Genomic DNA, 26,332 nt, shown 5'->3' with positions numbered 1-26,332 from the left:
AAAAGATCTGTGGAACAAGATGAGAAAAAAAGCCAGTCATAACTCTGGTGAGTTTTTCTTAACAATCCTTTTACTGCTAAGTCATTAAACTTAAGATAGGTGATTCCACTTGTTAAAGTGCCCTGACAAAGCAGAGGAAGAAACAGAAAAGGATGAATAGAAGGACAAGAGCAACCTTGACTGATTGATTTGCAATTAGAAGACCTAGGAGGAAACAAGAAAGCCTTCATATTTTTAAGGCCTTTTTGTATCACAAACCAGCTTTCTCGCAGACAATGGAGAAGGATTAGGTGGTTTTGGTAATCAGGAAAGGGGGGGAAGAGAAAAATCTTTGTGATCTGATAGTAATGAAAATAAGGAATTAGTCTTAGTCTGCACTTCCCAGTTTGTGGATCCTTCCCACCAAGTCTGTAATTTTTTTTCATTTTTTAGTGCAGAAGGACATACATCTTGCATGCCTCCATATGATTTAGAGAAGACACTTGAAACATGATTGAAGACCTGTATATATAAGTAAATATATTTCCCCTTAGGAATAAAAAAAAAGCAGGGAAAAACTAAAATGAGAAGGTACAGTCCTTAATACTTACAGAGAACAAATAAACTCATGCAGGCTTCCAAGTTTTAAACAACCTGTGAGTGTGTGTGTTCTTAAGGATCATTATATTGCTTTTATTATTTTTTCAGCACCATTACTGTCAGCAGTTGGCAAAGGTTTGGGTTGCTAGCTGTAATAAAGGAGGCAAAGCCAAGGCTGCATCTACTGGTGTTTAGGAGATGGAGAGCACACTGGCTTGGTGTCATAAATCACGGTCATGTTTCATGTTAAGATGACAGCAGTGAGAAGAGCAACTTCTGGACTATTAAAAGGATTAAGAGTGGTACAATGGTGAAACAGAATGTTTAAAAATGTTAAGTTTCCCACTCCAAACAAAAATCTACTATAAAAACAAGAGATACGTAGGTTGTTCAAATCCTGAGGAAAAACTTGCCTGGACTTAGCTGTGAGACCTCCATTTATTTTTTGTTTACTCAACTACAGGAAATATTTATATTCACACTAAGACAGACAGGCATTGGTGGTAAACAAACAGAATGCAAACAAAGGACTGGGTTCTGTGACTGTAAAATTGTACTCAAATAAAGAGAACAAAAGCTCTAATAAAATGATGACCCCTTAACCAGGGCTGTATTCAATATAAAAGACCACTGCTTCCTCCAGGCACCAGTCCTGAGATGAGAGTTTAACATGTATTTGGGAAGTAGAGCTTTACAGAAGTTGAGAGACTAACATTCACCTACAGTATGGATAATCTAAAATTCCACATGTGATTGCAAAGGTAAATGACTTGTATTTGAAATTGAGGGTACATAATCAGCAAATTTTTCTTATATCCACATGATAAATGTTTGATTATGCCAAGTAAAATCAGACAGCAATCCTTTGATAGCTGAGTTTGAGACTTATTTTGTCTTCATGCAAAATCTTGGACTAATCCCTGAAAGTACTTCTTTCTACTACAAAGACTCAAAACCTTTGGCAACATTTTCAAGGCAAAGTAAGGCACACAGAAACTGTGCCTTTATTTTGTGTTCCATACAGGTCTGCTCAGGGACAGCTGAACACAACAGCCCTAAAGACAACCTGCCAAAATCACTAACTCACGTTTGACCGCATTGTCTCCAGACTGCCATTCAGGGAGGGACTGGAAGCACAATCTCCATCAGTATCAACTTTCTCATCTTGTACCTCCTGGCAGCTGTTTCCAGACTTCTCACAGTTAGGAGACAGCAGAAAAATCTCAATTCCCTCCCTGCATTCACAAATCTCATGTGGCAAACATGGGACCTCTAGGGAAAATCTGCACCTTTTCTTTGGTCATGAGTATTTCTTTATCTTGAAAAGGGGCTGTAGAAAACAGCATGTACTTATTAAGGAGTAAATGCATCATTTGTTCTGCACCTAAACATGAAAAGTAATTTTTTAAGGCTTGAATTCTTCAGAACATAACACCATGAATTTAACAGAACTGAGGGGAATCTGCAGCCACCAACACCTCACCATTTGCAGAAGCTACCAAAAGTAACTGATGCCTAATTTTATAAATCTGCGTCTCATTTTGACAAACCTGAAATTTCCACAACGTGGTGTGCAAATTAATGAAGGATTATTATCAAGAAATTACTCCTAACTGACAGCATCTTAGATTTCCAACTGCAAGATGAAACCTCTGTTTTCCCCTGCTTACCTATTCATTTGCCTGAGATATGGTGTAGTGGACTAGGCTCAATAGGACAGTTTCAAAAAGGGAAATTATTTTCAGAATTTAATGAACTTAATGCAGCAGATGAGAAAAAAGATCTGTAGACTGAGAGATATTGCAGTGCACAAGCTCAAAAATGCCTCATCAACAGTTCACTGTTTACTGAAGTTCATTCCATGCAGTTAAGACTAAATTTTTTCCATTATCAATTTTTTAGATGGTGGGGATTAAAATTCTCTTTTGCAAACTATGCATTTCTCTTTTCAAGCGCAAAAAAAAAAAGCAATGATTTATTATGTTACTCCCAAAATAACACAGCAAAATCACAAATATGCAACATATTCTATCTTATAGATCATTAATTTTCATTACATATTCTAGGTGTACAATTCTTTCCATCATTCATTCCTCCTTCAAGTAAAGACCACATCACTAACACATTAAGTCATACATGTTAATCTGTAATCTACTTGAAACCTTCTACATATTTAGTTTAGGAACCCAATCAGTCACCTCATATCTCTGACTTCACCTTCTCCTTACATGTTCTTGGAAAACACCTTGAATCATCTATCACCTCACCAGTTACAGCTCTCACACAAATTAAAACCAATACTAAAGCTGGAAAAATGCCTTTCAGCTTTCTGCCACTACTTTTTAACTGACTATCAATGTGTGAATTGGGTTTTATATATGATAGTTGGTAATATCACAGGTTTGTTAGGCTTTTCATCCAAAGACAAGTAACCACAAATACAGTTTTACTGTATAGGTTTAATAATCATTCCACGTGTTGTGTGCTGCCTGAAGAATCATACCTTTAAATACAGGAAGAGATAAGCCCAATGTACCAAGCTAACACATTTTGAATGGGTATTTTCTAAAGGGACACATGTGTCTCCTAGACAATTGTCACTGCCAGGTAAAACAGCCCAGATGAACAGGAATTGTTTGGCACAGAAAAATCTGCATCCAATCAATGAAATACCTGTAAGGATGTTTACACACCCATCTTCACCAAGATTCAAAATCTTCAAGCAAGTAATTAAAAATCTTCCTGAATCTGAAATTTCTGTGTGAAATTTCTGTTTCTTCACAAAAGAAAATCTATTCATGGATTTATCTTGTCAAGACTTTTTATATGTTTAAGTGGAATTCTCCTGTCACCAACGCTTCAGAGTTCCCTAAACAATGGGTCTAAAAGATACAATTTAAATGTAATCATAAACTCACTTTATTTTCTGGTCATCCTTCAGACATCATCAATTCAAATACCAAGACTGATGCCAAACCAGCCCAGCCACAAGGACCAGTGGTTGGAAAGTCTCAAATATTTTACCCCTGAGGCACATCCTGCCACTGGACAACAATCAGGAGCAGTCATCCATGGGTCCTTCCCAGCTACCCCACAAACCATGGGAGTTAAGCAAAAGAAGATGTACCCATAATTGTATTCCTTGAATGAACAGCCATGGGCAATCCTGAGCTGCTCTAAATGACTTTCTGAGATTTTGCATCTATCTCATGATCCATCAGCTAAGACAAATATTGTCAGAAACTATATTCAACATAATATTTGTAGCAAAGACACAGAATGAATTCCATAAATACTCTGTTGAATGTATGTATCATAGAGAGCTGTTCTATTATATTCTCTTTATTTAACTGAAGACCATCGTGTATCAGACCAGTGGTTTGGGCCACAATAACCACAGGAAACCACTGTATGGTACAACTGTGATGTCAAGAGACAGTCACTGTTTTTACACTGCACCAATGTCCAGCAGTGCTTTTCACAGACCAAGAAATTATTATTTTTCAAGCCCAAATTAGATTCTTCTAGTGCAGTCTTCTGAAGAAGCCCAAGCTCAGTGAGAATTCTCACCTCTTTAATAGTGCTAACAAGCCTGGTTCTCCCAGGGGAGATCTAACAACCTTTCCTGATATCCAACACCATCAAGTTGGTCACATACAGGATGGGATAGAGGATCTCTCAACTGCTAACCTAGCCTTGTCCAGCAATCCTGATTTTCTAGAGAGAGGCAACGTTGCTTAAATAATTTCCTATAGGAGTCCATAAGCCTTGAATGAGAGCTAGTGTATAGGTGGCACTAAATGCTGATGGCAATTAATCAATTAATTTAAATTTATTTGTGTGAATTTTTAGTCAATTAAAAAGATCTAAAACTAGAGTTTGAAAATCTTAATATATTCAATAAATGGAGGAATATTTCTAATGGAGTGAAACAAGTTTTTGAAATTTGAGTTCCAGCTTGGGAAATATTAGTCCTTACAGCACTTTAAAAAATATTACAAATGTCTAGAAAGAAAAAGTACCAAATACTGTATTGTCATCTGGGTTCCTCAATACCTCTATAAATCTTAAAGCCCTCTTTTTCAGTGAGGAAGAGATTAAATGCTGCCCCAGAAAAGACTGCTGATGCTGCACTGAGTGCTGTTACTGTGCTAATAGATGATTAAAAATGATGGGAAAAAAGTCTGGAACACATGGCAGGGAGAAGGTGCTTTCTTTTAATCTGTGAGGGCTCCCAGTGCTGTGCTCCAGGGCATGACAAAGCCTTGCTTTCTGTGCCTGCTCGCTGCTGTCAGGGTGCAGGGGTCTGCTCCTGCCAGAGACTCCCCCTTGACAGAAACAATTACTGAGGAGCAAAGCCTGGCAGAGCAAGCAGAGCTGTGATTGATAATCTGGGTGCATTACAGGCCTTCAACAAAAGCCACAATGCTTAAATTTGACAGCTGGCAATGTTTGATGAGAGCCAATTAGTGGATATATATTCACTTCAGCCAGAAGTTTCTTCTGTTTCTAGTCCAACAGCTTCCTGAATAGGAAGTGTACAGAGTGATTTTGCCCACTTCTGCCTGCTCACATGCCAGCTACACTGGCAGCACAGCTAAGAATATGCTATAAAAACTACATATTTTGGCACCTTTGTATATAAAAGCCAGTATTGAAAAGCTGCAAGTGACCCTCCAGACACTGGTGGTACAAGAACCTGAAAAAGGTGACTTTGCTTTGACTCCACAGACCATGCAGTGGACAGGTGAGGCTGAAACTGCACTGCATATGTAACAAGTCTACTACAAGTGACCATGGTTATTGAAATGCTTGAAATCACTATTCCTTGAAAAATTTCTGGCAAAGTACATTAATCTGTTTGTTCCTGCTTCAAATTGGTTAACCTGGCATCCAGAGAACACCAGAACTCAGAGTACCTTCTGTTCTGGCCAGTTCATAAGGAACTCTGGCACGGCACATTCAAATTCCTCTGCCTGTTCTTAACTTCCTTATCACAGGAATTTTCTGCCCCCATTTTTACATCTATTTGGCCAGTTCATAAGGAACTCTGGCACGGCACATTCAAATTCCTCTGCCTGTTCTTAACTTCCTTATCACATTTTCTGTCCCCATTTTTACATCTATTGGCACTCTTGCCACTGCAAGTACATGGGGACTGTGGCAAGGAGATCAATAAACAAAGACAGATCCAAGTGCCCTGAATCTCATCACTCATTTAAAATATTAATTTTTCTTCCTCAGCTATAAATAAGCCACCACCACCACACTCAGACAAGTTACACACATACTTGTCTTAGGAAGCCCAGACTTCCTAAGTTCCCTTCTGACAGTGGTTTGAGAGGTGCCTCCTCTCACTGAACTGCTGGAACCTTTCAGAGAACAACAGGGGCTCTGTCACAAAACAGCACCACATTTAGCAATTATCTGCAGTGACTGTATCCATGTCACCTGAAGAAGAAATTCCCTTGCTAATGGGGTAATCACTCTCATCAGACATGGTTTCAAATCAGGGCAGCTAAGGTAAAGCAAAGACTAACTGCACACCCCCACAATCTGTGTTATTTCACTGGGCAGGGTGGTAACTAAAGCTGCCAGAAGTGTGGTCATGCTGATACAGCTTCACAGCAGCAAGAGGAAAACATTTGCCTGTCAGTCTCCTTTGACCTGTTTTACATTCTCTCGTTATAAACAGAAATGACTCCAGCCAGTGGAACTTCACTTTGGAAAAGTTCACAGCAGAGGAGTGTCAGGTGTCAGTGTGCAGGGTTTCCAGGGAAACAAGTAACAGTGGAAAAATATGATTTTTGATGTGAGAAGCTACTCTGGAATCTACAGTTCCTCATGATCCCATGAACCACATTTACTTGGGAGACCAGTCTTTGCAGTAACTTGGCCTCATAAAGAAAACCAGTCAAAATCTTACGGGGAAGAGGCACAAAGCAGCACAGAAAAAACAGCTCTGGTACTTGCTTGTTTAGGTGAAATGTATATTCAATATTGCATAAATACTATTATTACCAGTCAATTATTAGCTATTTGACCATTGCCAAATAATTCCTCTCTATTTGTGGGAATGTTAAATAACAGCCCCTAAAATTCAGGCTGGTCCACAGAGGAAGGCACAGTCTTGATGAGGATATGGAAGCAGAAGGAAACAACAGGTATTAAAGATTCCTCTAATGACAAGGCTGAATACAAAACCCACACTTACAATAGCATGGGGCTTCTTAACTCCCTTTATTAAAATAGAAAAGAGCTCTTTTTGAGTGAACAGCAAGAGTGTCTATGGCAAGAACATGACAGGGAGTAAATATTTTTTTTCCTATCCCCCTAATAGAAAAAAATAGCAATCAGCTTAAATTGCAGTACGGGACATTACATATAATAATAAAGACAGATAAGGTATAAAAAAGACTTCCCAGGTCTGAAGTCTCCTTCACTTGAAGTCTTTAGGAACAGATTACAGGTGTAACTGGATGAATCAACTCATTTGCAGAGAGCTCTCTCCTGATCCCATATTCTTCACTATTTGTCATTAATAGTTTGCATGACAAAAGAAAATGTGTATTTATGAAATACATGGAGAAAGCTTAAGCTGGGTGGTTCTCTAAGCATACTGAAGTATAGAATGAAAACTCAACATATTCTTAAATATGGAACTGATCTGAAAATAACTTTGATTTAGGCATAGGCAGCATAATAAAACATATGTAATATTAATATAACCTGAGGCTGCACGATTTCAAAGAAAAATGTTGAGATCCTGTCATCAGCAACACTGAGTCAAGCCAGTCCCTGGTAACTTCTGCTATAATAATAATAATTATGAAATAAGTACATATGACTATTTACAAACAATTCATTTGAATTATACTCCAAGCTGTCAGAAAACACTAATACTGTTCAGAGCCTCCTAAAAATTTTAACACTTACTACTTCACATTTATGGCATGGCAGTGACAGAGATGCTGGTCAAGTCAGGCACCCACTCTGCTACACACTGTACAAATACAAAAAATGACAGTCTTTGCTACAAACAGCTCCTAGCAGAAAATGCCAGCTGTTTAAGACTAAAAGCCCACAGACAGGAAAACCTCAGCCCCTTCAGATATGCCTTCCCTTTACCACTGAAAACTGTGGAGTGGTGCTTTGCTCTGTTACAATAAATAGAAGCTGATATTAAAACTTAGCTTGATGAGGAAAGGGATGAATGGCAAGCAGCTATTTCCTAACAGCTGAGCAGTGTCTGTGCTCCACCAAGCAGGCCAGAGCTCCCTGGGTCCCTGTCAGCCCGGTGTGACACCCAGCAGGGCCCTCTCCACACCACATCTGGATCTGGTTACACAACTCCAGCTCTTGCATCAGCCCAGCCCCTCCAGAGCAGCAGGCTCCCAGCCAGTGCCTCTCCATCAGCTACCCACAGAGACACAGTGCCCTAGGAGGAATAAATTGGGACCACATTAGCTGGTGACCCTCGCCCTGCAATGGCCCTGCCTGTCTGATGATAGAGGAAATCCCTCATCCAAACTGACAACCAATATGAAACAGGCAGCTGCATTTACTGGAGAGCCTGGTCAATGCTGAGCGCCTCATTAGGAAATGGGCTCTGTATTGAGGCACATTCCTGCAATTCAGAGCCTAGAAACTCTAAATTAAAACAACATTGATGCCATATCCTCTTTCCAAAATGCTTCTCTTCATCCTAACTTTAATGCACATACTTAGAGAAATTAAAGAACCAAATGTCTTTGGCAGGACTCCTTCCCTCTCCTGTGCAGCAGCACCGTTCCCGCGTGAACGATCAGGAATGTGACAGTGCTGGGAAAGGACATAGCACAAGGAATGACAGCAGAGCCCTCCAGATTCTGGATACCCTTCCCTTGATGAACCTATGTGTCTTCACCGATACTTTTAAATGAATAAAAATCACAGGCAGTCGTTGGAACAAGTTTTTGTTTTGGGAGTGTTGTACCTTTCTGCACTCTAAGAAAGGTCAATTAACAGCAAGTCAGCCAATGATAACCAGCACAAGAAAAGTCCCAATCCAAATCCTATCCTACACACTTGGATCCATTCACACTCACTATTGCAGCATAGTCAGGAAACTGCTTTCCCAAAGCACCCTGTCAGAAGCTCTTCCCAGCCAGCAGAGAGATTCAGCCCTGCTGGTACCACAGCATGCACAGCTCTTCCCACAAACCACCCCTTCCCACATTGCTCAGCATTTCTGTGTGCATCCTACGCACGTGGAAATGGGAATCTTCTACTCAGCTGTGTCTGACCACCAACTGAAAGAGCTGCTTTCCCACCACAAAGCCTGAGCATTGCCTAGGAATGGGATGGACTGAAATACCAAATACTTATCAGGGAGCTCAACAGTTCTGAAACACGAATGACTGAGGTCAGGATCCCAGCTCTGAATCTGAAGGGTTGAATAAACTTTTTTGGTTTTTTGCTTTTCAAAGTCTTCCAGAATATCTTGATTCGTGGCATCACTGCCTTCCTTGAACAGCTGTGTTCAACACATCTGCAAGCCTGAAAGTTTTTTCATTTACAATTTCTACTGTGAATTCAAGAATTACCACTGAACTTTTAGGAAGTTCCTGAAAGGTGACATGGTTCTGTGGAGCTGGCAAACACAGACAGACCCTTGTTCTCAAGATGCAGAAAAGGGTCCATGTGGAGAAGGCTTAAACTGAGGAAGCAGCATAGTTGTTTTGTTGGAAAATATGAGGCTGGTGACCTGGAACAACTGAAGAGGAGTGCAAGGGCCAAGTACACAGAATATTTGCAAAGCATGTGGAAAAATGAGATTTCCCTTGACTACATCAGTAATGAAGATCTTGTAAAATCTCACAGCCATCTCTTCTGACCCATCTCCTATTTCTGGAGCTGTCAAAGCTGGTGTGATTTGAATTTATTCAGATAAAGTACATACCAAAACTACTGGCACTGAAAAAAAAATAAATGGAATTTTAGATTCTCTGCAACTCATAGAGGTGGTGAGTAATACTCTCCTATAATAAGCAATGAGGAGTTTTTCTATCAATGTGTTGAAAGCTGCACACAAAAAACCCCAGATATAAGATGACACATCCTTAAAACACAGGATAGAATTTAGGGAGGATGTGTCAAATCTCTGTTTGGTCACATAAATATTTCTCGGGTATACTTTAAATATAGTTTAGATTGTTTATATGTAAACATTCATTCTGCCTTGGGGATTGTGGATGCACTGGAGAATACCTGTGATTTTATACTTATACAACACATAAAACTTTTATTTATACTACCCATAGCACAGATGTGTTGAGGAGATTACTCTGCTTTCTTCATTATTTTTAAGATTAAAATCTTAAACAATCTTAAAAAGTGACAAGTCTTTATAGCTGATTGCAGTTTTGGAACCAGAATCTTCAAAGGCTTTTCAACAGTCCAATGAATTGTTTGAAAAAGGACTATTGCTCCAACCTCAGATCATAATTGGTCTCACTACATACCAAGAACAATTTCAAATTAATCTCCTTTGCAATTTTCATTTATCTGGGAAATTAAGTATCCCACAAATACACAGAAAAGCACCTAGAACTGGTATCCTTAAGGGAAATTGCCATGTCTTTTTAGGAAGAATTTATGATACTGTAAGACTTGCCAGCACTGAAAGATAACAATAGGAACTACAATGTTTAAAAAAATTATTTACCTAAAATCTAAGTCATTACAGATAGGCACAATGTTAATATGTTAATGAAGTATACACAAATTTTCAGCAGAAAAAAACTCACCACAAAATACTACAGGTTGTTCCAGCTACTCACAAAAGATAATCAGAAGGAGACATGGAAGGGCAAGGGGCATGAAAGCACCTGAATTTAAGCTTAGGACAACAAGAACTGAGAAGTGATGTTAATTTCTCTTGGAATGAGTGGTACCATAAATTTCAGCTGCTGCATCAACAATTACATGAACAAAACAAGTACTTGTCATTGCTGTGACCACTTCTGATTCCTGTTTTAGCAGATGACCTGGCTGAGCAGTGACAGTAATTACAACTGTTGCTCAAAAGTAAATAATACAAGACTGCAATCTGTACTCCTAGCTCGTTCTGAAGCTGGTACATAAAACCCCCAAAAGTACTGTTCTTAAATGAAACCACAAATAATTATCATAAACAACATGGCCAATAACCTACTTGTGTTTGCTAAGGAAGAAGCACAGAAATCCCTTATCACAATGCTGACCTGGTTTTGTCTTACATTCTCTGACAGCAACAGAAATCATCTGGTTGACAGATGAAATGCTACACATAAAATTTTATGAAGATGGAAATGGTGGCACTGAAGAAGTTGATACTGGATTGGCAGCAGCATATGTGCTATTAAGAGGAATGTGGCAAGGGAATAACTCAGGAAAACCCACCAGAAGTGCTGAAATGAAAAATCTACACAGATTTTTTCAGATCCTAAATCTCTTATTGCCAGGGATGCCTTTTGCTTCCTCTGTGTTTTACTGGCAATGTACTTTTCACATTGCATTCAGTACTGGAACATAATGTTAAATGCTTTAACAGAAACACACTTTTTCTAGTATTATGCCAACACAGAAAGATCTTAGAAATAGGAGAGGCCAGAAATAGGAAGGGACCAATCTCCTCACAAGCATGAGACCATCACAGGAGAGACTGTGTGGTGTAGCATTCATATTGAGCTCTACTGCCTTCCAAATAGGCTTCTTCCCCAAAAGAGGCAAATATAAGCCCCCAAGAGAAGTATCACTACTTTTCCCTATATCTGTGACTATTTGTGCCTGTAGTGGATAATAACCAATGTCCTCTTCATTCCCAACTTCCAATACATCCTATCACACATTTACTACTGAGGCAGCGACACAAAGAAACTTCCCTCAATGCTGAGTCCAGTAGCTAGTTTGAAATTGTTATTTATGCACTTTCCATTCTAACATATCACAGGATGATACATTACTAGTTCCATGAATCAAGATAATAATCCCATACCAGATTTTTAACTGGAGTTTTCCTAGCCCTCCTGTACCCACCTGCTGCTTGAGCTGTTGCACAAGACGGTCCTTCTCTCGTTTCAGTGCAGCCACTTCATCCTGAGTCTTCTTCTTAGAGGATGAAAGCTCTAGCAGAGCAATATTGGCATCTTTTTCACTAATGGCAGCAAGAAGGGCTTCTTGTCTGAAAATAACCCAAATGAATTACATTATTATCCTGCAAAACTTAGAGGACCCCTCTACAAATATTTGAGCATATCATAAATGCTATACCAGTGTGCAACTCTGAAAAGCAGTAGTAAATATTTTTGTCTGGGCTACATGTCTGTTGGTGGAATAGGAAGTCAAGACACACACACCTCCCCGTAAACAACTGTGCTGATACCAACTGCAGCTTACAGGGTAAGAAAAACACTTTATGTTCTTCCTCTCACTCACCTCAGTTTCTAATAACTACCATTTATTATTACTCTGGCTGAACATTTTCCCATACTCCTTCCCTGCAGCAGAAAACTCTTACAAATAGAATTCAGAAACATTTTATACATACTGTGAAGAAAAGAGACAAATAATCATCCAAACAGTTAAACAGCAGTTCTCAAAGGAAGCCAAAGGACTGATTATGTTAGGGAAAGCGACCTTTTCTGTCCTTCCACCTTAATTCTCATCTTTAGCTGGTGATGTGCAACAGGATTTCAAAGAAAACCTTGGCCTTCTTGCCCAGTAGTGTTGGCTTATCTCACCTCTTATCACCTTGCAAAGAAGGCATAAAATGGTGTCCTAAATGTGTGGTGGTGTGAAAGATGGCATCATGCAGGAGTGGTGATGAAAGACAAAACAAATACAACGCATTTCTTACCTACATTTCATCTAAAAATAAAGCTGCAAATGCACTTAAAGTTTTGCTGCAGCATTCAATATCAAGAAGTTTAATATCAGAATCCCAGTTTAAGCCACTGTCTCAAAAATGTGGAAAAAATCACATGTTTTAAGAGGAAAAGATGAGTTTCAACAGACAGACTTGTTCACCATCTGACAGGACAGTGGACTACACAATGGACTTTCTGTGGGTGGAATTTCTCTCTGGGTTTACACAGGTGTTTCTAGTACAGTCCAAGAGAGTTAGCTTGCTTTACATGAAATACCAGCATATCAAAAATCTCACAGATACAGTGTAGAGAGTACTTGGATCCTGCCTAGATCATATCTATAAAATATTATTGCTTCCCTTTCAAAATCTAATACCACAAAGTAAAGCAAATTTTTTAGATACTTTAGGATAATCATGAAGTATTCTAAATACATTTGTATTTATGAAGAAATACAAATATTCTGGTGACTTAATGGAGGCAAAGAGTAGAAGAAAGGAAAGGTGCACATCAGATTCACAGATGTAGTGTCAAGGCTACATCTTGGTAGGTGTGGGAACAATGGATAATTGGGTGTGTTATTATTGCCATTTTGTTTCTGCTGCTTTTGCTTTATGGAAAAGTATCCAGTTTTGGATGTCTGCCTGAAACATGAAAAATACCAATAGGGTGAAGTGACAGAACATGATCCATGACCTCTGCTTTTTTCCAGCTATCGGTATCCTGGGAAAGACAGGCTGGCTTGGAGCTCTGGTCATTTTCACTTTCTTTAGAGTAATCTGTTTTGATTATAAAGAAACACTTATTCTTTTAATAGTAAGCCCACAATCCTTGCTGATGATTCAGGACCAGAGCCAAGAATATCTCCGTAACTCTATCTGTGGAGCCATTACTCTGGTATGGAAATTGGAGGTGCCTCAAATAGCATGTAAGCTGTACACCTCCTGCAATCAAATCCTTTGTTGCCCATCTCTGCTTCTTAAGGCCAGGAAAATGAGATATGGATAGCAGTCCATTTTTTTTTTTAAATTTTTTTTTCCTGAAAAATCCTTGCCACCATGTCTTAGAAAAGAACTTCCTACTGGCCAAAACTTCAGTGCTGTGCTGTGAGATGAGGGTGCTGGTCAAGAAGCGGGGTGAAAGCCACTGTGGCTTTTTGACTGTTTTCTGGAACTGAAACAGAGTGAAGTTTGAACAAAAGTAAGAAAAATACCCTGTGATATGTGCATTGTAGCTGCATTTTTTACTTTAGCAAGCTAAACGTAAACTGCTGCATGTGGGAGAAGTGCAGGTGTCACTGTCAGCTCTGCTGGAAGGGACATGTCTATAGTGGCAAGCTATTGCTCTCAGTGGAGCTTGCAACTGCCAAAAGATTCCAAGACAATAAAAAGGGCATACTACCAAGCAAAAGACAAGGGTTCTGATTGAAGAGCACTACAAAAGTGATTTATTTCCCTTCCTGAGAGCTCTATCCCCAGGGAGGCCAGAGGAACTTGCTGTGAGAGAGGTGATGTGGCAAAAAGGAGAAAATGGGCTGCTGTGTGCATGGTGGTGGCAGCACGTGAACAAACCTATCCATCAGGAGTGCTGCAGTCAGTCCTGGCAGCTCAGGCACTGCCACAGGCTTGGCTTCTTCAGCAAAATGCTTCTCCTCAATTCACAACATTGGAGGTCCTGAAAAGTTCTCATAAGCAGGCAAAACATGCTGCACAACCCAAGGATGCTGATGTTTTCAAATGCTGGCTAGGGCCAGAGTCACTGAGCAGACACAGTTCACTTAAGTTAATTCAGGTATTTCTGATGCTGGTACTAGTGTAGCTGTGCCAACATCAACTCAGCAGGGGCAAACTGCCTATTTATCTCTCCACTGCAGCAGGTTCTGTAGCCTGAACTGAGCTGTACATGCCTCACAAGAGGAAAGCAGACTCTGTAACAGACTGAATACTACCAAAGGAAACCTGAAATGGCAACTGTGTAGAAAAATGCACGGAGAACATGTTCAAGTTTTACTCCAAATTGGACCAAAAAAAAGGGGATTAGGTTTTTCCTTCTATTTACACTGAAGCCTTTCACTGAATGTAGATCATGATCAATACAGACTGGAGTGGTATCAAGACCAGTAGGTTTAATTCTTAAGAGACAGTGGTAGATGTAACCTCAAGATCAATATCAGCATTATTTACTCTGTTTGCAGTCTTGAAAAAATAATGCAAAGAAAGATGGGCCTGCCTTTTTAAAATACATGACTACAGATTAGTTACAGGCCAGCAGAGCAGAGAGATTTGACAACAAACACAAAGAATACTGTGCAAATACATGCCTCCTTCAACTCTTGAATAGAAATGTCTGATTTGGGGAAGATAACTGGCAACAGTGTACTATTACACTACTACTAATTACTAATAGAATCAAGCTGCCTTCAAACGGGTTTCTATGGCACTTGGTTTCAGAAGACTACATCATTCCTTCACAGTCCTTTCCCAGAAAAGGAGAAGAATCCTTTTGGTAAAACACAAGAGGAGGTGAACTTTAAAAAGCAGTTTTGTACTTTGCAGTACTGTTCCCAGGGTCATAGCACTGGCATATTTATCAGTTGTATAATTAGAAAGAATAACAGGCTGCAAACAGTGCTGAATTAATGATGCTTCAGAACATGAAAACTATACATATTCATTAAAAGAATATGCCTACATATGTCAGGGAGAACACTTATTCCATATAGAAATGTTATAAATATATTTTATAAAATTTTATTTCAAACTATGAAATTTCTTCATATCTGGAGTATTTCTGAAAGTGTGAAAGAGATAATATGAAAGCAATATTGATATCAGCAGCAGCTTTGATTTTAATGTCATGGAAGAACTGGGATTATTCCATCATCCTTTATAGGATCAAATCTGTTTTCCTTCTGACTGGCATTAAACTAAAGCATTTAAAAGAGTGACACAAATTTGAAGAGCTCAGGTAGCCACAAGCTCACAGCAATCCAGTGAGCTCCTCCAACAGAGACTGTTGCACTTCCATAAGCAATGATTAAGCTGCCAGCACTTTCATCCTTGCATATTAAGATGAACTGTAATTATGGCTGTTGTGCCTTCAGTACACAAGGAAAGATCCTCCTGTTTCATGAGCTGTTTACTCACGGTAAGGGCATCAATCACTAAGAACCACAGAGATGCCACTCATAAAAGACTTGTTTTGGTTGTCTGATTTTTGTCCACTGCATTTACTCCAAACCTACAGAAAATTCTGCTAAAAGCTTTTAATGATTTCCTATCAGAGACATTTGTAAGACTTACCCTGGTGAATCACCATCACAATAAGAACTGTATTATTTGCATATGAATTAAAAACCCTCCCATGATGTGACAACAACAGAAAGAACTCGCAGGCAGAGAAATTTGGGTTCAGTACTGTAGGGTTATGAGAGCTAGACAGACAGGCAGGAGCCAAGAACATAAAAGCATTGGGATATGGCATTCAGTAATTTCATGAGTTTAGCAGAATGACAGGGTTTGGGTGGGTCACACTCAATAAGCTCTTAGAAAGTAATTAGGAGTACAACACACCAAACCACTGATTCAATGGGCCAGACGCCCTGGATCCATCGTCCTCTTCATCATAAACTGTGTCTGCCACTACAGCAGTTCTGAACTCCACATTCTTTCCTACTTTTTTGGTTTTTTTGCTGGTTATAGAACATCTTCAGAAAATTAAGAAACTCTGACTTCCAGTACCTCACAGGGAGGAGACAGTCCTTGCAGAGCTCTGGGTATCGAGATTTGGTTCTTAAAAGTAACCTTGAAAAAGGCAATTATACCAGTGAATGACATTTCACGATGCTAACAGATGAATAACTCACTTAATATGCAAGCTGCCAAATTCTGCACTGGCTGTAATTTCTGCAGCATTTAAGATGCAGCTTGAAGTATCCCAAAGTGAGCAAACTTTTATCCAAAAGAAACAGTAGCTACCACTTACTGCAAGAGAGTGAGAAAAAAATTTAACTTGGCAATAGGTACTACCTGCTTTTTTTAATTACAGCTGGGAATAATCAAACCTCAGGTTGAAAATGAATTTCCAAAGCACAGCCTTAAATCTTCAGTCAAAAGGGATAATACTACACTCCTTCCATTCCAGTACTTGTTTCCTAAATCAGCACATCACCTTTGCCTGGCCTGGCTGGCACATCAATCAGCAGCCTTTCTAATCTCTGGTCCATTCTCTTAAAGCTACTAAACAGAAACTGAGAATTCAAGCAAACCAAATGAGAGGAAAATGAGAATTTTTTGTTATCAGCAAATTGAAGCTTTCTGAATGTACATCTTTCCACTGGTCTCTTCAATGTCATTGCATACATGTGACCACAACTGGAAAACAAGATAAAAATACAAACTCTTGGTGAATACAGTTGTGTGATCACAAAAATGATGTCCCTTTAATTTTCCATTATAAGAATGGTGTGATAATAATCAATGTGAATTCCATGACACAGGAAGCATTACCACTTGTACTGTCCTTGTTTAAAAAAAAGATACTGATATTTAGACTAGACTTCCTACACGTATTTTCTCTAACATCCCAATTGTCCAAAATCACAGAACTCCTTACTAGGATTGATAAGCAGTGCTTTTAAAAGTCTTTTCCCTCAACATGTTTGATAAAGTCACAAGTAGTCCTATAAATATCTTATATTACCTTTTCCATCAATGTTTTACCCCTTCTTGAACTTAAGCTTTCCATCTTAATTTTATCACTTTGGCACCAGAGGTAAAAATTTGCAATTCCTAGTCCTGCTCATGTCTCAGCTCTGAGCACTCAGAATTGCAGTGCAGCCTTAGACTGTGTCTGCCAGCATATCTAGAAAAAAATCTAACACTTTTACAGAGAAGTTTCAAACCCACTACTAATTTCCTGAACTATTTTTATTGATGAATCCCTCAGTGAAAAGCTGGCTGCTGAATGTCACAGCTGCTAAACTGACAGCCCATCAGCCTTCCCTAGGTGCCTGTGAAGAGTGGAAGCTCCCCAAGATGGCACATTGCAGAAGGAACGTTCAACCCAGTCACCTGATGGTATGGGAGATTTGTCCCCTATGAAGGGTAGAATTTTTTTGAAGACAACCTTCCTTGCTTTAGCAGCCTTCAGTGCAGAATCTGGATGAGAGACAGCAGTACTTACAAGGCTCTCGAGCTCCCCAGAGCTGGCTTTTGTGAGAAGGAACTCCTGAAACGGGCGTTCTTTCTTCATCTGCAGTTTAACAGCACTGCAGACAGAGCACAAACTCAAGGCATATTTTTCATCCACAGAGACAACAGAGGCCACCAGAATACATCCACCAGATTTTGAAAACTGACCTTATAAGAAAGGCAGCTCCAATTTCTTTTCCTGGGACATGGTCAAGCTCAGGTTGAGCTCTAGCTTAGCATGTGGTTTCACAATCAGCTTAAGCTGACACAAGACAGGCTCTTGTGGCAAGAGACGGTTCTGCCCTCCCATTTCCAGGTTCCTGCCCCTCCACTGGCTGTGGATCCCTGCAGCCTGAGGAGCCAGTTAAAACCCTGAATAAACACCAGGAACCCAGATCTGACCGCAGGTTCCTCATCCCTGGAGGAACTGCCCAGCTGCAGCTCTTCCTGACACTGTGACAGTGTCAAACCCTTCACTGCCACAGCCAGCACTGCCAAAATGGAAGAATGGAAAATGAATCATGGAATTCACACTGATTATAACATATCAAACAACCACAATTACTACAGTGAAAACAATTGTCTTGATGTCTTTGTGAATCTGGCCCGAGTTGAAAGACCATAGAAAGAAATTTCAGCTTTATCAGTCAAACTTTGACAGCAATACTGCAATCTTACTGTGGCTTCTGATCACGTGAAAAACTCTAGTCATGATTTATAACACAGTTGTTTTAAGAAAATTATCCAGTCTTTATACTCAAATCAGACAGAACATCTACTTCCCTGCTAAATCACTACCATGTCATTTCTGGTTAGTATAATTTATCTCACTTCTGCATCTGTCTCATTTCCATGGCTGACATTCTGACAGGTGATCATACCTGCCTTCCTCTGTATTTTATCAGCTCACTGGAAAACAAGGCAAAGGCATTAACTTAGTTTTGGAACCATATTCGTACTACACTTATTCTCAGTGCATTGTGCTTCCACTTTTTTTCCTGATGTTTTTGGAGAAGTGGCTCAAGAATATTTATTGTTTATTTTTATTTTTTTTGGGAGGTCTCATTCAGCAGGAGCTTTCACAATCCTCACTTTATTCCTACAATTTCTGCTTTCCCTAAATGTCTCTTTCTCTTAACCAATTTTTAAGGCTGCTATCAATTCCCTTTTTGGACACCGACACACAGCTTTGTAACTTTCTTAAACTTTTCCCCTTTTGTTTGGGATGCAAAGACCTTACAGTTTTGGACTTTTGATTTAAATAAATGCCCTGCTTCCTCTACATGAACCTCCTGTGTTCCTCTGAACAATTTACTTGCTATCTAGTAGTCTCCATTTTTCAGTCTATTAATTTGAAACAGAATAGTTCACTTTTCTATCATAGTTTTTTTCTTTGAATATAAATTTTATCAATTTGTGATCACTACATCTGAAGTCAGTTTTGGTGATGATTCCTTCTGTAGTGTCATCACTACTTATTACAGTCCTGAAGTCTCACACCATTACATCTTGGTGACCTAGTCATTACTAAGTTAACAAGCCTGGCAGTTTCTCGGATTTGTATCAAATAAATAGATACATCCAACAAAACCACATTTCTCCATCATTACTTACATTTAACACAACATTATGCTTAAAATTCATAACAGGATGAATAACCATCCACTCTCTATGTGTAACTTTTCTGATCCTTACATTATTTTGACTCTAAGTAATGCTATAATTTATACTCTTTTTTTTTATTTCCTCAAAACCTCCATTATAATTAAAATACAACACCATTACTTTCATTTTTAGCTTTCCTGAACAACTTGTACTCACATTTCAGCTCTGAATATTAATCTATTTCTCACTAATTGCTGTTATCCCTGTGACATCCAGTTTCATGTTACATACCAGATGTGTAAAGCTACTTCAGTTTATTGTTCTTTTACAAACATCTAAATATTCTTACACATGTACCATTTCAACAAATTTTCTTTCAGAGCCATGGATTGCTTTCATTATTTATTGCCTATCTGAGTATCAACTTGGATGTGCCTTGCCTTACTTCCCACTCCTTCTTCTCTGAGGGTTCTTTTGTACATTTTTCAAGCTTCTCTTCCAGAAACACTTTGTCTGATTTCTCAAAAGAAATATTTTCTTCAAGGTCGGACCTTTTTAATTAAATGTATTTGGGCTTTGGTGGTAGTAACAACAGCAGCACTAGCACTGACCTGTATTCCATCCTAACCCTAACTATACCTGTATTTCAGTCTTTTCTGGTTGCTGCTGCTGCTGCCCAGGAGAGGGATTAAAAAAGGAGCACAAGAAATGCCAAGTGTCTGGATAAGGACAGGAATAGCAGCATCAGGGGAGAAAGAAGCTGGAAGCAGTTTCATTAAACACTGAGGGGCATCACTTTGCCTCCTGCTCCTGGTAGCTCCAATGACTGCTGCTTAAGTAGTGCCAAAAAAAAGTGTTTCTAAACAAGCAGGAGTTGTTGAAAGGGTTGAGGACAGAAATGGAGCAGGTGTCAGGGGCTATGGATAAAATTTGGATATATTTAGTTCTGTAATTGCAGCAGAAGGGGCCTGAGAGGTTTCATTTAATTTCCTTTTTCAGATCCGGGTCTGAAAGCAGGTGTAGCTACTTGCAGTCCCAGAGTGCAGATTTGTTTGAATGGGTACTACAGCAATTTCTGATGAGTTTTGAAGATAACTTCCCAGATGCTTGAAGCAACTGGCATTCTACAGTAACTAGGGAGCATCCTACCACCTTCCTTTCTGTTTTTACCTCTATCCAGTGCCTCTTCTTCACGAGATGAAACCAGAACTGCATGCAGTAAAAAGTTTAAGAGACTGAGCACGTGTACTCTGATCCAGAACAAGCACTGTTAAGCCTGATCTAAACCATGCAAACAGACCTTTGACAACCTTTTATCAGATCCCTGCTAAGCACAGTAATGATACACTCCAATTCAAAGCCTTTTTTCATGTACAGATCTAAAGAATTTTATTGAAATAAAGAGAAGCTCAACCATCTCAAAGTAAGCTGTTACTGCCTGTTTTGTAATGAGACACAAAGTACATGAACCTTAAGCAACACACAGAAAATGAGAGAGCAAGTCATTCATATGTGAGGAAGTTGGAAAAACCTCAATTTAGCACATTCTAGCAAGCAACACCTTTTCAAGTGAACGAATCTGAAGTTGTGTTTATGCGGTAGTTTGAACAAAAATCTCTCCCAAACTGCCTTACTGAAGAAACACAATCACAGATAAATTTACAGATGTAACTCTCAGCATCTTAGAGAAAGTAATAAACCTCCAAATTTCAAGACTATGAAATAGAGAAAAACAGAATTAAACCAGCTTGTATCACACAAGAAACTGGGTCTCATGAAAACCTGCCTGTACTATAGATAAATGAAACCTCCCCTATCTTCTTCTAAGTAACATCTAGCTTATTTTGGTAAAATTGACCTTTAATTGGTTGTACAATTGTTAGGAATTACCAGTTGCTATCTACTTAGTTAAGATATGTGGCAAGGTTAATTTCTTGCAAAAAAAATCTCTTGCTGAATTTGAAGATGGTTAAATTTTATCTATTTTATATAAAAAAGAAAGGAAATAAAATATAAAGAGGCAGAAAATAACTGCAAGGCAGGGTGAACATGTGTGACATGGACAACTTTTAATCCTGAAACTATCCTTACAAAATAGGTGTTTTGGACTTCAGCAAAAATTCTGAGCATTTTCTGAAGAGTACAGACTAATGAATTTACAAGAAAATATCAGGATGCTGCATGCAGAGGAAATATTTAAAAAACTGATAGACCAGCACCAAAGGAAAGTGCTAGATTTTAAAACTAACAACTGCCAAATGCAAAACATGTAAACAAACAGTGTCATTTGGAATAGAATCATGGCTTAGTGGAGCTGAGAGTCAGGAGCTACTCTTCACTCCTGTCGTTTGTGATTCGACCAAAAGCACATCATTTAACTACCTCCCTAAATGTAAATGCTACTATTTACTAAAGAGCACATCTGGTAACATCTGTCAAACAGTGACATTCTGAGCTGAAAACAGCCAGGTCTCTTTCTTTTTGTTGTTTATTACTAACTGAAAGGAAAAAGGGGATTACCAAAAACTTGCATACCTATTTTCTGTTAGGAGCACCATGACTGCACTGAGATTTTTCATCTTTTCACACAAGAAACTACAAGGCCACGAAACTATGAAGGAAACACCTGAGCAGCAAGAGGATTCCCCAGCAGACACATGGCAGAGTGGGCAAGACAAGTGGAACTGGCAGCCAGGAGCAAACCTGCCTTTATGGATTTATGGCAGCCTCCCAGTTCAAGGCCCATCTGGTTGGGAAGGGGGAGGCTGGGAGGACCGTGCACCGCTTACATTTTTGCCATTCCTGCTGCGGTATGGCGTGAATAAATCACAGGGCTGAGGTCAGAACAGCCAGCCCATAAAGTGATTCATGGGCCCAGCAGCACATTCCCCCAGGACTATGTACTTTATTACAGTAAACCTCAGAACAAGATACAATTTCCTGTCTCAAGGAGCAGCCTTTAAATCAGGACACCTGGACAGCCCCGCAGCCGCTTGCAGAACAATGGGTCCGAGCCCCACCGCCGCCTCTCCTCGCTGGCCCCGCTGCCTTCACCCAAGCACCACCTTCAGAGAGCCTCCTCCTCCTGCACGTTACTGTGGTGACAGCACCCTGCAGGCAACACGCTGATATAATCCTATTCTTCAGGCACACAGCTCCCCACCCAAGAAATAAATACTCTCCATATGTTGTTTTTTCACTCCATTTTAGCTTTTAGGTCTCTTCTGCACTGTAAAAATTGGACTCAAAATGTTAAGGCAACAGAGGAACTGAAAGGGAAATCGTTGGTTTCTCTGTTTGCAGGCAGACCCTGCACTGGAATGGTTTTTTTCTTTGCAAGCTGAAGAATCTGACATGCAATTTAGGTCGTAATATGGATGTTCTCACTGTGATCAAGGGCTGTGATCTGAGTTTTGGGTTTGGCATCTGGAAAGAAACTGAGGTGGTGACAGAGATGATGGTATTGTTAGACTCCCGAGAAATCTCCCTCCCAGCTAAGAGTAATGTTGCTCTTACACCACAGGTTACGTTTCCAGGAGAAAGGAAAGAGAACTCATTTTAAGCCACGAAACAAAAAGCAGTGGGTATTTTCCACTCTCAGTACACTGTGGAGCCTTGCTTTTCTAAACATTTCAACCATACAGAGTTTCCAGGCTGTAGAGGAGCAACCTGCCGTGGCTGGCTTGTATTCCAGCTGTGAAGTGCTGGCTGCACTTCTGCTGTTCTCCTTGGAAGCAACAGGACACTTCAAATGGGAGATTCCCATGTTCACACAAAACAGGACAGAGGAAAAACTTGCTTTGCCTCCTTCAGATCCACAACGGATCACCAAAACCAGAGCTAAAGTAGGGTCTGTTTTTCTTCAGTATGCATCATTCATGATTAAGAAATGGGAAGGGAAGCTTTCCTTTGAGCATTTAAAGGCAAGATTTTCCTGCAGCTTTGATGACAGTAAGTCATTATGTGCAATCACTACAAACAGTGGGAAAAATCCTGACAATTTTTACTCTTCAAAGTTCTTTTGGATCTTAAAACTACAGCCATAATAAGGTAATGTGTCCTTGAAAAGCTGCTTCATGGAAAACAGACACACCTGAAAGATGTTCAGAGGAAAAAAAAAAACCATAAGAGAAAGTGACAGAGCAGAGGAAATTTTGGGAAAATTCAGATGAGAATTCATCAAATACTGTAAGTTAAGAATGCTATTGAACTGGTCAAACAAAAAAAAATCTAGGTAAGGAAAGAGGAGAAGGAAAGGATAGATAAAACAGACGTAAGCAGCAATAAACACATCTGATTTATCCAACTGAAGCTATTTGTTTCACAATTACTTTTCCTACAAATTAAAACAGTTGTGTGGAAAAGAACTTCTTCCACCTGCTTATTTTTTTTTTGTTTTATGCTACTTAAAAGATCTCCTTGACTTCAGTGGATTGTTTCAGAGCTTACAGTAGTCAGAATTAAGGCTTACTGATTTTATCCAGTCTGCTTTCCTGTAGAGAATAAATATTTACATCATACCCAGTTGCTCCCAATCATTTATTCAGGGGGGCTTAAGAAAAGGACATCCACTTGGGACAGAAAGCCATAAGGAGGCCAAGGCTGCTGCCCTTATGAGTTTGTCCCACCACATGAGTGGTTAATAATTTTCACTGTCATAGTCTTATGTCTTTCTATTTTCAGCCCTTCTGTTCTCAGTTTCTGGATAATGATCCTTGTTTTGACTGTCTCTGCTTGAATAAAGTGTTTTAATATTACAATTATTTGATTTTCTAGATAGTAGGACTATACAGAGTCTAGTGACAACTGTATCAACTATCCTATAAAACAGAACTAAAATCTTCATTCCATTCATACTCATTAATCCTATTTTTATGTAGCCAAAGCCCTTCTGCTGCCAAGATCACACTTTTTTCCATAACATGGCCAAATCTTTTCCAAGTCACTCCTTTCCAAATAGTGCACAGTAGACTTCATATTGTTCGGATTTAAATGCTTCATGTTCATATCCACTTTGTGTAAATGAGCTTGCATCAAGAAGCAACCTAAATGGCCCTACATGTCTGCTGTCAACATTAGGGAACACTACACTATTTCCTGTATCACCTGCACTGTCATTTTAGACTTGCTTCCAGCTCACTGATCAAATGATTATCAGCATCCAGCCCAGCACAAAATCTATTAAGCTCAAAAATGAATTTCACTGTTCAGTTTTAACTGTAATGGGAAAATGCTGACATTTAATGCTCAGTTTAAGCACATGGTCTATACAGCACTAATAGATAACATTAAGGGACTCTTTTCAAGGGCATGCAGTGACAGCACAAGGGGTGATGCCTTCAACCTGACAGGATGGAGTCAGACTGGATATTAGGATGAAATTCTTCACTGTGAGGGTGGTGAGGCACTGGCACAGGTTGCCCAGAGAAGCTCTGGAAGCTCCATCACTGGAAATGTCCAAGGCCAGGCTGGATGGTAGAAGGATGGAACCTGGTCTAGTGGAAGGTTTGGAACTGCATGACCTTTAAGGTCCTTTCCAAACCAAACTGTTCCTTGATACCGTGATAATGTTGGGAATTGGTCTTCTACAGAAGATTAATTATACTTAATGCAAAAAGTTACTTATACTAAACAATGTTGGGGTTTTTTAAACCAAACTTTAGAGACAATCAAGGAACCATATCACATTTTTTTGGCATTATACATCTTACACAAAGTAATTTGACTGGTATTAATTAAAGGCCTATTCTTTATGTTATCAGAATATTTTATCAGCTTATTAATCACTCTGCACATGAACTGTAACAGTTAATCAATTCATAGCACGTTAGCCACCCTCTGCCTGCTATTCTGCAACACTTCCAGGACTTCAGCATTTCCATAACTTCTAGAATTTCACCAGAATTCCAGTATTTATTAAACCTTCAAGGAGGCAAAATTCCCTTTTGCCAACTTCTTTAGTGTTCTTAGATTCTAAAACCAGTAGTATGCTACCCCCAACACATGTGTAACTTCTTCAGCAGTTTCATATGTTGGAAAGAAAAGTATGGAATGCCACAGTGCCTTTCTAAGAAGAGGCAAAAACATTTCTGTTCAAGTCCTATGTGATCCAAATTAACAATAAAGGATGTTACAAACCAGTAAAGTAACATTTTAGGCATACTACAAATACCTCAAGAGGCCTAATAAACTGAAAAAAAAAAGTCTTTCTTGATTTTGTTTTTTTCAGTAATTCTAATTATGCTGGCTATTTTACTATCAATAGAAAACAGCAGGTTTTTTTATAATTGAACAGGGTTCTTTGAATGCTGGTATTAAGAAAAAAACAGAGATCTTTCATCACTATAGCAAACATAAATGGTTTCCTCTCTGAAACCAAAGACAAAATTACCACTGATTTCATATAGTAAGAACTGTTTTAAGGGACCAGACCCTCACTTCCTTCCAAATGGCTTCAAATATTCAATACAAGTTCCCAAAAAACTTTCAGCATTTCATCTATCTACTTAAAAACACACATAAAATCATACTTAATAAAAAGCTCCAAACATTTTAATGTTGCAAAGTTCAATTTGCAGACATTGAGAAACGTAATTTTAGCTCTACAGGCTTGTGGGGATGCTTTATGCTGTTCTCAGCCTTCTGTTAAATGAATGTATACAGGTTTAGCCAAAGGACCTGTCTTTCATTTCATCTTCAAGACCTTATTTACGTAAGATAGTAACACATTCAGGGACTATGGCAGGAAAGCAAGTTAAATTGCTTAGCAAAATCATGGTCAGATAGAACAGAGATTAATACTGGCAGATCCCTAAGAATTTTTTGGCTAATCATTTGCAGCAAAGTGCTTAACTGTGACATAGAGTGGCTTCAAGGGTGGAGTGAAAAACCAAGTTTTGATTTTTAGGTTTTGTCATGAATGTGTCATCCCCAATCCCATTTCAAAAAATCTGACATTCTATTATAGAATAACATAATATTCTATTATTAACATGACTTCACTGCAAAACAAAGTAAGGGAGCAAAAGGAAATGCAAATTGTTTTTTTTTTTTCTCTCACACTTCTTG

General features: G+C 39.1%; 1 protein-coding gene across 6 annotated transcripts in view; it reads right to left on the bottom strand.

Moving 5' to 3' along the window:
• Nucleotides 1-26,332, bottom strand: part of ERC1 (ELKS/RAB6-interacting/CAST family member 1) — a 270,885-nt gene that overhangs the window by 45,317 nt on the left and 199,236 nt on the right. For all 6 annotated transcript variants that reach the window (XM_041398556.1, XM_041398557.1, XM_041398558.1 and 3 more), the window contains one exon: nucleotides 11,638-11,782. In XM_041398556.1, the coding sequence (XP_041254490.1) occupies nucleotides 11,638-11,782 (145 nt within the window). The remainder of the gene's footprint in view (nucleotides 1-11,637; nucleotides 11,783-26,332) is intronic.

This window comes from Onychostruthus taczanowskii, unplaced genomic scaffold, assembly GCF_017590055.1.
Source record: "Onychostruthus taczanowskii isolate IOZ18803 unplaced genomic scaffold, ASM1759005v1 scaffold15, whole genome shotgun sequence".
NCBI classification, from domain to species: Eukaryota; Metazoa; Chordata; class Aves; order Passeriformes; family Passeridae; genus Onychostruthus; species Onychostruthus taczanowskii.
This window is presented reverse-complemented; position numbering and strand designations above follow the sequence as displayed.